The sequence below is a fragment of the Spodoptera frugiperda genome, chromosome 26 (genome assembly GCF_023101765.2).
Source record: "Spodoptera frugiperda isolate SF20-4 chromosome 26, AGI-APGP_CSIRO_Sfru_2.0, whole genome shotgun sequence".
NCBI classification, from domain to species: domain Eukaryota; kingdom Metazoa; phylum Arthropoda; class Insecta; order Lepidoptera; family Noctuidae; genus Spodoptera; species Spodoptera frugiperda.
In genome coordinates this window covers 8041618-8054780 of record NC_064237.1, presented here as the reverse complement: position 1 = coordinate 8054780, position 13163 = coordinate 8041618, and the positions used below count along the sequence as shown (strand labels likewise).

Sequence of the window (13163 nt, the reverse complement as noted above, 5' to 3'; positions counted from 1 at the left end):
ATTAGTTGGTCGTGTCACGTATGTCACTGTCAATGTCAAATAAAGATTATTGATTTGTTTCGTGTACGGATTTTGACCATTTCTCTTACAATTTATTTAAAAACACAAAATAATCAATGGAACATATGGTTTTAATCCCATAACTGAAAAGTTTGAAGTGGTAAAAATGAACGAAGAAGAGAAAACAGCCATAATACAAAACCTTAACCTTAGGGTAGGGAATGATATAAATGATTTAAAAAGTACATTACAAATACAGGCTGAATTAACCACAAAACGCGATTTACTTTTAAAGAATGTAAGTATTTATTAATCTGTATTTGATCTACGAAATACTAGCGTATCCCCTTGTTCTAGTTTTAAAACATGGATCTAGAAATAATTTTTAGCCATGTCTGTAAACATCACTATTCTTCATAAATATGTACTTAAATTACAGCTAAATGCAGCCAACAATGAAGTGCCACAAAAACTAGCAGCAGCTTTAGAAAAGGCTGAATTAAATTCCAGTCACATAGACAAATTAAAAAGTAGAAGTGATGAGTTGAAGAAGAAAGTTGAAGCGTTCTTGGATAAAACTGAACCATTGAGAACTGAGTTTGATAAACGTTTCGCTGCCATCAACAAGTTAGAAGAGGTTTTAATCTACTTGAAATCATTTGAAAAAATTGATGACTTGAGGTTTGTATGCATTTTACCTTCTTATGAAATGTTAACACATTAAACACCATCTGCGAACAAGTGGCCGGCTATAGCAGAGGATTTGCCTTTTTGCAAGAGATTTTTGTTGGCAGTCAAAGTCTTAATATGATCCTAAACAGCTCTCGTATGAATAAACATTCCCAATAAGAAAATTCTCAGCTAGCCAAGTTTAGTTTTTTTTTATTATAATCAAATGATTAAATAACTTAAACCTCTAGTCTGCAGGTATATGAGACATATAAGAAAACACATTGTGTCTAACATAGATTTGCATTCTTGCATACTATGGCATGAATATTATTTTTTATATCAACAAAACTTATTGTATTCTGTTGGGAAACTCCATGTTTTACTGAACTTTGAATTTTATTTTAAGTCAAAACAAATGAATTGACTATTCAAATTAGTACTGGCAATCTCTTCAAGCAAAGACCAAGCTAAATAAAAAAAAATTTAAATCATCCTTTTTGTTACAGTAAGCAGATGAAACAGTCTAATGATGATGAGCAGTTGGTTCTTCTATACTCCGAGCTCAAGAGCATGTGCATACAATACCAGAAAGGCCACAGAGCCAGCTATGTGAAGGAATACACACATTACTGGCATAATGTGCTCAAGGATAAGCTTACTAAGTGAGTACCATCTTTTAATCAGTTGTTATTTAACCCTGTCAACCAAACTTCAACCTTATCTCCTTGTAGTAAAGTTGAAAATCAATCGCTTTTCAATAAAATTTCATTTTAAGGTAAAGGTATTAGTTTATTAATGATCATGCCATGTTAAGATTACCATGTGTAGGCTAGAGGTAGTGACACATCAAAAAATTTCAGAAACATTGTTGCTTATTCATGATCTATGGATGTTCTTTTACAGAAACTATGAAGATGTACTGAAGCTCCTAAAATGGCCATTCTCAGCCCCACCAGAGAATCCACCAGCACCCAAAGAAGTGATGGTGAAGTTCAACAGCCTTACCAAGTACCTGTTCCTTATTGAAGAGCCTGAGGAATTAGTAAACAATAATGTTACTACTGAAGCTTGGCAAGGTAATGTATGTTTTAAGTGATGTGGATTAAATGTTTTAGTGGGTTTATCCTTATGAATATGTTGTGGATATGACAACATATTTAAACATTATAACACCATACTAGTAAGAAACTTGGAACCTATATTATGGACACACATTTTTGTAATCATGTATTCTAATCTTCATGTCTAGTCTACTCTTAAGGACTTGTAAGATCACTTTTTATAATGCGCTTTCAGCACACATTGTTTTACCACACCATGTTATCAGTTAGCAACAATCTTTAAACTTAATCAAATTATTGTTTCATTTAATTTCTTTCTTTTGTCCACAGAAAAAGGTCCATGTTTGCCAGTAAGAGTGTTGCTAAGGCCTTTAAAAAAGAGGTTTCAGTTCCACTTCACTGGCTCCCGACAAACGGCCCGCATTGACCGGCCGGAGTGGTTCCTTACACAAACCCTCACTTGGATCAAAAACCATCAAGGTTTTGTGAGGCACCATGTCCAGCCCATCGCTGATAAACTTGAACTTAAACATGTTTATGCAGTGGTATGTGTCACTTTTTTCTATTAACTATTTGTTTTATCGAAATTAATATTCTATTGGTCTGTTGCTTGAAGCTCAGCCTGCTTAGTTAGTAGAGTCATCACCATAGGTCGGAATTAGGTAAAGTTATTTATGTACTTGCATCGAAATGTTTATATTAACTAATGTGGACCTTCCTGAGATTTCTAATGGACAATTCCGTTTGGCCAACAATATTACAACTAAATAATAATAAGAACGTCAGAGATAGGCTCACGCACACAACGAGAGCGCATTCGGCGTTCTGATTGGTTGGTTCATTCGTGCCGGCCAATCAGAGCGCCGAACGCACCCTCGTTTTGTTTTCGTTCAACGTAAAACAAACTCGTACTACTACTCAGTCATTGTTATTATTTATATTGATAACGCCAAAGAATACTAAGTTCTAATATTTATTCTGTGACTGTTTCATAGGACGAATTCAATACGGGCCTGATAGCATTGGCAGCAGAGAGGCTTCACACAGTACTAGCATTGTATCACACACAAAGCTCTAAAGGCGAGATAGTCGACGTGGATGCGGCATTCGCTCACGCCGTGGACGAAACTCTAGGCTTTCATAGAGAACTAGTAGAGATCACTGGGAGAGACATCAATACTGTGCTTTCGGTGCTGACTAAAGTGGAAACGTTCTTGAGGTGGCAGACTGTGGAGAAGAAGTGTAAGTTTAAGATTTTTAATTTTGTTCTAATTGTAGAAGTTTATTAATCCATATTCAATGCGCTGGGTTTATTTGCTAGTTGATTAATAAATACAACTAAGGTCGCATCTAAACTTGTATTAATAGAGGGATTAACGCATTAATCTTTATCTATTGTAAAGACCTCTGTGCTGTTGGCACAGTTACTGGGCAACTAGTGTAACGCGTCGCCTCAAATTTTACTTACACTTCCATATAGAAGAATTCTATAAGACTGTGTCAATAAAAGAACAACCATTAGTTGTGCTCTTTATAACATGATTAACAAAAAACTCCTAAAGGTATATTATATATTTTCAATTTTCAACAGATGCCCTAGCAAAGATGGACGAGATCCTAGAGTCTCCGCAATGGAGTGAGGGTGTCGGGTCAGGCGCAGGGGCCGCCACGGGCGCCGCGCTGTGGATCCCGCGCGCCGCCGACTGGTTCGTCACGCTACTGCGGACTATCGAGGACAGATACAAGTTGCTGCCACAACCGGGACATAGGTAAAGTTGATTATAGTCCATGTATTAACTGCAACGAATTTTGAACGCTTATAACAGCTTTACGCGCTAGTTTAATAATAATAATACCAGTGAATGAGAAGTGTAGATACTCAATTAACATGTAACAGAGATACAAAATTCAACTGTAGTGATCGAATTGTAGTGAATATTGTGAACTGATTTATTCGAAACCTTGTAGGCAATAAAGATGTCATACTGACACAAATTCATAATATTTTTAATTGATAGACTGATCCAACTCATTTTTAAAACTATTGTAGTAATAAAATGCTTTTGGTACAAGCTAATATAACCTCTATATCTATTCCCATAAAGGCTAAACTTCCTCGAGCTGCAACTGGAATTAGTAGAAGAATGGCGTATCCGTCTGACTCAGCTACTGAGCGCTGGCTTAGATTCCCTTCACGTGGACTCCTTCCTATCACCGGATGCGACGTCACACCCCGTGACAGCTGTCATCAATGCAGCCCATCATACTATGACTGTGTTACTGCAGTGGGCGCATTCTTTGGTAAGTGTGTATTTCATTCGAAAGAGTGATTTTATCCTCACTACAGCTCTTAATAAGTTCAAATACCAGATTTTTCCAATATGAAATGGAATGTAAACGTACTTTTAACAACGCAAATAGCTCTTAGCAAGAAATTTAACAACCATACAGTTATTTTTTGCGTTGGCCTTTTAAAAATCGTGAGTATAAGATATTTTTTTTTGTCGTTATAGAAAACCAGAGTGGACACAGTTATTTTAATAGTTCAATTGGTATATAAAAACAAGAGTACAGAAACAAGTTATTCCAAAACTGAAAATAAAAGAAACAAATCCATATTTAAAATCTTGTATTGGTCCATTAATTTATTAAAACTCTACCATTGGTTACCTAACTATTACTGTTTCTAATAACATACTAAATTTCATGTATCATTTACAGCATTACCTCCAACTCCATTTCTACCGGCGTCAGTTCCACAACTTCACTCAGCAACAACACCACGACGAGGAGTTTAGCGAGGAAACCACTGATACCGACTACACTGAGTCTGATGAAACACCCGTTAAGAAGAACAAAGGTTAGACTTGGGAATGGTCTTTATTTTGATGATTATATAGGGGTATTTTGGTAGGAACGTTTTGCCATTCAAATCTGTTCTATTCTGTACAATCTAATTAATTATCAAATCAGCTAATGATAATCCCCTTTACTAATTTAAAGGCTCCTCTAAACAAGGATTTTTTTTAAAAAAAGAAGAAGAGTCCCTCTGTTATTTCTCATTATTTAGCGCGAGTAAACTGATGTATTTAAATTTATATATATGTATTATATTTACATGTATAAGTCCAAGTCCCGTTCTCCATAAAGTCCATAGATCTTTTATTTAGTAATTATACCTAATGCGCTCTAACAAGGTGCGGCTGACAGATTCAGTAACGTTTCGTATCACTCTTGAAAGTTGCTGCGATTTAAAAATTATGCCTTAATATTTTAGCTATATCACATTCGTATTATGTTAAATCATTCGGAAGCGTAGTTAATTAAATTAAAACCAACCGGAATGTTCTAGTATTCAATTAAAATCTAATGAAATGAAAAATAAAGTAAAGTGTTATGCGTATAACGTAAAGCCATAGTCGTGTTTAGTGATGGGATGTACGGCTACGATGGATAGGTAGTCGATGTTTTTTAGAATAAAATACGAAAATCGTGCGTCGTTCAATTATCATTCTTAAAAACCTTTAATTATGTGGGTAAATCCACTGTAGACGCGGCTCTCTCTGCCCAAACCACAGTGACATTATCTGAGCAGAAATATGTAGTAGGCATTTTTTTAGACATTTCCGGCGCCATTGATAATGCGTGGTGGTACTTAATCTAACATATACAAACTAATATATCCTTTTTTTCTTCACGGTTCTGTAAAACTGTAACTCTGAAACACCTCAGGGCTCGGTCATAAAATATTTATTTTGACAAGTATATACACGTAGTTAGACTGCACAACTAAATAACACACACATTTAATAAAAAAATTAAAGAGAATTAAATGTATGCTGCGAGTATCGATAGCGATAAAAAAAGATTTTTCTAATGTCCATCCCTAAAGAAAGACGTCAACGTCATACTGGCATCTGTCAGCCGCACCTTGTTAGAGCGCATTAGGTATAGTCTATGACAATTCTAAAATAATATTGTATTGTTTCAGAAATATCTGAGCGTGCGTTATCTCTAATGGAAGTGGAGTTACAGGCGAAGAACTTGGCGCTCAGTGAGATGTCTCGACGGAACTCACTGGTAGTCGAACTGAACCAGTATGACATAGTGAGTGTGAAACGAAAGGTTTTGTTTATTTGTTCTTAATAAATTGATAAAAGGTTGGACAAAAATTTCATAATATCAATGTTGATCGATCGGAATTGGATTCAAGTGTAAGACCCGAAGTCTTTCAGAGAACACTGCTGCTCGGTCTCTATTCAATGTGTAGGCAGTCCTATTCCTTGGTGCTTTTCTACCAGACATGTGCTATGTTACGTTGCTATGAATGGGTATGGCTTCCACCAATCATATTCAGTGGCACACATAGCTTAACACCGGTGGAAACAGACTCATCTAAGCTATGTTTTTTATATAAAAAGATGCGTGCTATGGATGGCTTCTCTTCTATTAATACATCGCATACTCGAGCCGCGCATCTTCCTCGCCAACTAAATAGCTTAGTAAACGGTCACATAATTTCGGAACATAGCACATCTCTGGTGGAAAAACACTCTTAGTCGACTCGTACAACTTCCGCGCAAAGAATAGGAGTAGCGAATAAATATATTCTACTCAGACCATGAACACGATAATTTTATTTCGCAGACAATGCCGATAGCAAACCCAGCAGTGGCTGAGCCGTTAACAGGAGAAGACGAGGCCGAAGAAGCAGGCGTGTTCGCTGAAGCTCCCGCGTTACTTGCGCGGCTCAGGGACAGTGGGCTCGCGTCTCTAGCTGAACATATACTGCTCGAGTTCAAAGCTGGTTTGAAGGATTATAAGCGGCAGAAGTGAGTGACTATGGAATAATTATTATTATTTTGTTTTTTATTTTTCCTTTCCAAAACATTACTGGTTCTTTTTTAGGTCGGTAAACGAATAAAGAGATCACCTAATGGTAAGCAATCGGTGTCAACTATAGACTCACGACGCAGCAGAAGAGTTACAAGTGCATTGCCGGCCTTTTCGGGGTTAGAAATTGGGGATTAGTGAGAGGGGAGTTGGGCCTTCGGTTATCTCACTCACACGGCGAAATATAACGTGAGCGTTGTTTCACGCCGTTTTCTGCTAGGTCCTGATATCAGTCCGATCGAGCCGACTCATTTGTGCCGAAACATGGTTCTCCCACACTGTTTACACACATGTTACTAAATGTTTGCAATCAATTAAAATAAAAAGTCTTAAAATCAAATGTAAGACTTGAATGACGTACAACAAACCCCCCTCCCCCCAGATGGCACAGCCTGGTGGTAGTGGAGCAGTTGGCACTATGCGTGTCTAGTTCCCTGTGCCGGCCGCTGGCGGCGCTGTGCGCGCGCCTGGCGCGGGCCGCGCACTCGCTGGCGCCGCCGCTCACCGCCAGGCTGCGGGCGCATCTCGCCGATATTGTCGACAATTATATCTTCGAGGTAAGTAGCAGGCCAAATATTTTTCATTTAGTTAGGGATTATCTGACCCGGCAAACTTCATACTGCTTCAAACAATTTTGTTTCTCACCTTTTAAACTTTCCCTGGACTTCCAGAAATAATTTAAGACCAAAATTGCCCAAACCGATCCAGCCGTTCTCGAGTTTTAGCGAGATTAATGTACAGCAATTGATTTAGGTATATGTATAAAGAAGATATTATGTTGCGTACAAAGCAATAGATTTAAATTGGTTTTTAAAAGTTTATGATATCGGGACTTGGATTAGAATAATAAGCTCAATTCAATAGGGGTTACGTAACATCGCCAATTACTTTCCGAAAAGGTATTGACCTAGTTATTTTATAACTAACACTTAATAGCATAAAAATAATAAAAAATACATGTTTTTATTATCATTAATTTAAATTAACATGTATCATGTTAATTTTATTGTTTTATCTCTTTGTAGGAGATAGTCCTGGAGAGTTGGTTCAACACGGGCGGTACGATGCAGTTCACGTATGACGTCACAAAGAACTTGGTCCCCGCGTTCGCTCCACCCAATAAAGTGGCTACGGAAGTCTACCAGTTGCCTCGGTGAGTAGAACAGACGTTTATTTGCAAGGTTTGAGTTTCAAAGATAATCTAAGTGCTTCATTTTAAACCTGAAAATGTTCTTATAAGATATTTTGGCATAATATGCACTCTTTTTATTTGTACTCGATTGAAATTGGCCTTTAATCTACAATATGTCATTATAACTTAGGTAAACAGACCAAACTTGTGGTACCTCATTTTTTTTGAGCAGTTACTAACCATATTTTTATAATAACTATCGTGAGACATACTAAATTAACTAAAAACTTCGACGGCTCGTCTGCGCACACTGCTCATGATGAAGAGTCCCTTTGTGACTCGAAACTAGTAGAGCTTTTCTCCATTCATTTACGGGAGTAAATCGTGATTTTTAATTAATTTAGTTAGTAACCAGTACCTGAGTCTGGATTTCTTGATGATGGATGGAGGTCTAAATATGTTTTTTTTATCCAAACAGACTACTAGAAGCCTGCAAAATCCTGAACCTAGACTACGATGACGCACGCCGCCTCCGAGCTTGCCTTACAAAGCAGCCAGCAGCCGCAGACGAACATTTAGACAATCACAAAATACGTTTCATAACACCAACTCAAGTACTACAGATCCTTAATCAAAGAACTGACCTCAGTGACGCTTCAAGCCCTTCATCAGTCATGGAGTTGTTCTGAAGATACGAAGGAGGAGGCATCTAAGCAACTTGCCAGTAACGTGTGGCATGTGAGCACGGCTACACATGAAGCTTAACACAACCAGTATAAACTGTCCGTAGAATGTGCGGAATAATACGCAAAGAGAGACCATGGTAAACTGGTTTTGTGTACCTCGATCTGTAGCCGTGTTTACAACCATCGAACCACTATTTTCAATCCATTGATTATTATGCTTTCTTAGCAGACATCCTATTTATCCCTTCGTTTTCTTCCATATAACGTTGCTATGTCAAATCCTGTGACCTCCCTAACATTCTATACGTATTAGATAAAATATTACTTTGTAATGCTATGGCCACACTATCGAGAGTTTCTATGATAAATATTCGGGTTTACATGCTATATATCTTCAGCTTGGCCATGTCCTCCAAGCTTGGCATTAGTCGCCAAGCCTGGCTATAGCCGCCAAGCTTGACCATATGCTTGAAGCTTGGCCACATGCACCAAGCTTGGCCTCATGCCCGCCAAGCTTGGCCTCATGCCCGCCAAGTTTGGCCATGTTCGCCAAGCTTGGCCATGTTCGCCAAGCTTAGCCATAAACTTGTAGCATGGCCATAATCTCCAAGCTTGGCCATAATTTCCAAGCTTGCCATAATCTCCAGGCTTGACCATACTTTCCAAACATATCCATACTTTCCAAACTTGGCCATAATCACCAAAAAATAAATAAATGGGTTGTTTTTTATGATTATGGCCTGTTGTCCGGTCTTAGTTAAATATAACTATTGTATGTATGTCGACTATTACACCAACCCTTAGACCGGTAGGAGTGGTGACTGATATTCTTTTGCCGTAATTTGCGATCAATAATGTGGCCGTAGCATTCGGAAATCCTGACGCGGTGACTTATTGAAGGTCACGGGTATTTAGTATCGTATATACTCCTAATGTTTCCGCGTCATATGTTCCTAACTCTTACTAATACTGTAATGTAGAATCTATGCACGTACCTACGTACTTATTTAGGTATTATTTTACAAAATAGGGATTAAGTCGATATGTTCAATATTCTTATATTGATATTGTAAAAGATATTAAATTTCTCAAACTGATTTCGGTGTTCCAGAGTAAAGATCGAGAAATATGGATGAATCCAAAATGATTTAGTAAACGTGACTAAACTGCTTAACAGCTTTTTCGGTTTAATGAGATTTCAAACACATTTTATTTCACACACATTTTTCATATAAAATAACAATACTTAATAAAATAAATCACAGTGTAGGAGTGGGGGCAAATACGTCATATCTACGTATAAAATGTACCTAGAAGTGACGTCATGCGATATTTCAAATCATTATATCCTCGAAAGTTTTTTTTCTGTAAGAAAATAAAAAAATACGTGTCTTAAGTTCGAAAATAAGACGAACATTAAAATTAAAATTAGTCATCTACCCTATTGTGATGTCTTCTAAAGACTAAAACTTATCGACTTAATCCTTATTTAACAGCACAATCATTTAGTAGTTCTACTACACTCGTGCTTTTCATAACCCTAACATTATAACAATTGGAGTAACTAGTTGATTCGACGGCATTAGCTCGCGGCAAGTTCATTTAGAGAGAGTAGCCTCCTCCTTATAAAATCTTATGTGTACATACTTGTGAATTTACGTGTATTCGATGTCTAAAGTATCAACTATTTATCTAAAACTGGGTCTTCACTAGCGGTTTTAAAGATTCACAATTATAATCGATTAAAGATTCACAATTATAATCGATTAAAAATTGTACTGTCACTTTTTATCTGTGATTGCAACACTACTTGTATAAATTGTCGCTAGTGTATACCCAGCTTAATATCATGTTCATTAAATACCAACTCTTAGAAAAAAAATGTCTAGAAATGATTTGTAAAGTATAATTCTAGGACTTAGATTTGAATCAAAAGCTATTGCTAGTTTCATATAAACACTATCTTCTAAAGTAAGCAAGTAAGCATTCATTATCATGCTAATGTTACACTAAAGTCGTATTGGAATAATGTATAATATCATAGTTTTTGTGTATGTAAGGACTTCCTACATATTCATTCCAAATAATATCCTAGGAATTAAACTTAGGTGTCGTTAGGGAAGGTGTAATAATTATTTTTTAAGTAATGTACGTTATTTATATTTGTTATTTTTCCCGCCATTTTGAATTCACAATATTTGACGTTTAAATGTCAAACATCACAGGCCACAGATTAAATAAGTGTTTTATTTTTTTATTGTTTTCAAATTCATGTGTCTATTTATGCCTGTTCGTTTATTTTGTTATTGCAAATGACTTTAGTATTTATTGTGCTTTCATCTTTGTGTAAGAAGCAGCTAATGATATTTAAATAGTTCTAAAACCACTGCTTGTAAGTGTAATGAACTTTTTGTATGTTATGTTGGATAAATAATTGGTGAATATGTGATTAATTTTGTATAGTTGCATTCGCTTCAAAAATCTGTTATATGGTATTGGTGTATGTCAAATCAGTCAGTGTAACAACATAGGTACTCAAAAATGATATTGTATGTATGTATGTATATTCGTAAGTAGACGTGTTGAAAACACTTGGACTGAGTCTAAAAAATATCTATTTTTATGATTGGTAGGAGCTTATTTTTTATTTAAAGCGGTAACGCACACTCTTCTAAACAATATTGGTATAAAAATAAATTAATATATTCATGTTTTGTAAATGATTTTTTATTTTAACAAAATACAAGAATATTGTACAAAATAACTTACAAGTTACTATCTCAGTTAAAACAAGTAATGGAATCTCCATTCTTAGTCTCAGTAGGACTTAAATACTAAATTAAAACTAATATAAAGCCGGCACACAGATCTCTTAAATGGCACAAAATGCACCCTGAAATCAAATGCATAGAGTATACCGAAATAAAGATAAACAAAAGTATCTTTATATTGTATTGTAAGTTCAAAGAACATGGTAGTATTTTAGTGGATGAAGAATAGCTATGTTGTTTTATAACAATGTTTTGCAAGAATCTAAGCCACATTTTTATAATAGTGAGCGTTACTGAAAAAAAAAAAACATTGATTGACGTTGAATAACGAACCACGTGTTCAACAAATCATAATATCCTCGTTCATCGGATAAGGTACTCTCGTGTACCTTATTTTAACATTAAATGAGAATTTACTAAGTATCATTTTTTTTTCTTGATGGCAACCCAGTCTCCAATGCAAAGTTGTCGACTATACTGCCACAGTCGAGTTAATATAATTTATCTTTATCCAAATATACTTTAGGTATGTTTTAGAATTTAAAATACTTCGTCATGGTTACGAATTCATGTTCTTTTTACTCACAATTTACAACAGTAAAAACATTCTGTATCTCAGCACATTTCATTGCAATAAGAGCTTTCACAACTCGATCAAATACACAAACAGAAAATGCACTTCAGCACAAAAAGTTCTGCATCTCATATAGTACTTTATTTGCGAAACCCAGTATTTGTTCACAGCCTTTCTTGCAAAATTTCCATTTCCACATAAAAACAAAGTGAACAAAAACAATTTATCATTCAGTGCATTAATTGTCAAATAAATATCTCCTCCACAAATATTTACAAGTGGCATCCACTCTACATACGAAACGTAACTAATACTTTGTATATGACTACTTACAAGGTATCTAAACATAGAATTACAGTCATCAACAACGTTACATAATACTTGTTAATAAATATTGAATTTTAACGTTGAACTAAACTCATTCACTTTACTACATTTCATTTTCAGCCACAATACTAATTAGCTACAATGGAAGTATTTATTATTACTATCACAAACACTGGCTGTAGATTCAGTGAACCGCCTATTATTATGATTTAAACAATTTCATAAAACGCTTACAGTTTGTACTATACATTTTTACACTCATCTAGTTTAGTAATCTTGTCATCATTATAATATAAATTGTCTTCACTACCGCACAACGTCATGTAAGTACGTTTTTTATTGTCTAAAAGTACGATAAAGTATTTCCTTGGGCACTGCGTCTAATTAAATTATTATATTTACATTTTCTTCCGGAGCGTTAACAGGAAAACGGCTAGAGCCTTTAGCTTTAGTCGAATATTTTCCTCATTTTTCGCGATTTGAACCAAATATTTTTGTTGAGTGCTTTACAACTTGACCTCGGCATTGACGGAGTGGTTGGTTCCTGCCTCCGCCTCGCGTTGCTTCCTAGGGTCCTGCGTGGTGGTGTTCCACCATTGCTCGTCTCCTGACGCCCACGCAACGAACACCAAGTTCGTGAGAATGAACACGGCTAGAGCTATCCAGAACACCAGCCTCCATTGTACCAGCGTACTCTGAAAATATAAAAATGACAGTAAGTATGTGCTTGTTTACGCACCATTGATGACCATTGTGAATAAGAATAACTGTGTATGGAAAAGTCATTGTGTGAAATGTAAACACACAAAACAAATAGAGCTTGTTTTGTGTAATGCAGCACATGTCAATTCCTAAAACTAATCGTACAAAAATAGCGTTTTCATCCGCAAATGGGCAAAACACGTGTTTAAATATTCTAAAATACATTACGTTAAGTGTGCCAGATGACTTAACATTATGGAAAGCAATAAAAGTGTCGAATTTAGCGATTTCCATAACAGTCGAAGCCTTTTTGTTGCCAAAACCAATCTCAAGGACTTGCGTTCG

General features: G+C 35.9%; 2 protein-coding genes across 3 annotated transcripts in view; one reads left to right on the top strand and one right to left on the bottom strand.

Annotated features, from left to right (window-relative positions):
* The first annotated feature begins 21 nt into the window (after positions 1–21).
* On the top strand, positions 22–11164 carry LOC118264638 (RAD50-interacting protein 1). The gene is made up of 14 exons (XM_035577216.2): positions 22–298; positions 440–681; positions 1179–1334; positions 1576–1748; positions 2064–2278; positions 2729–2975; positions 3325–3502; positions 3839–4034; positions 4455–4593; positions 5725–5840; positions 6381–6565; positions 7009–7183; positions 7652–7779; positions 8237–11164. The coding sequence occupies exons 1-14, from the start codon at positions 167–169 to the stop codon at positions 8445–8447; spliced, it is 2493 nt and encodes an 830-aa protein (XP_035433109.2). The 5' UTR covers positions 22–166; the 3' UTR covers positions 8448–11164.
* The window catches only part of LOC118264640 (putative inorganic phosphate cotransporter), a 55003-nt gene continuing 52989 nt past the window's right edge, over positions 11150–13163 (bottom strand). For both annotated transcript variants that reach the window (XM_035577218.2, XM_035577219.2), the window contains exon 8: positions 11150–12811. In XM_035577218.2, coding sequence (XP_035433111.1) covers positions 12623–12811 — 189 coding nt within the window. In that variant the 3' untranslated portion in view covers positions 11150–12622. The remainder of the gene's footprint in view (positions 12812–13163) is intronic.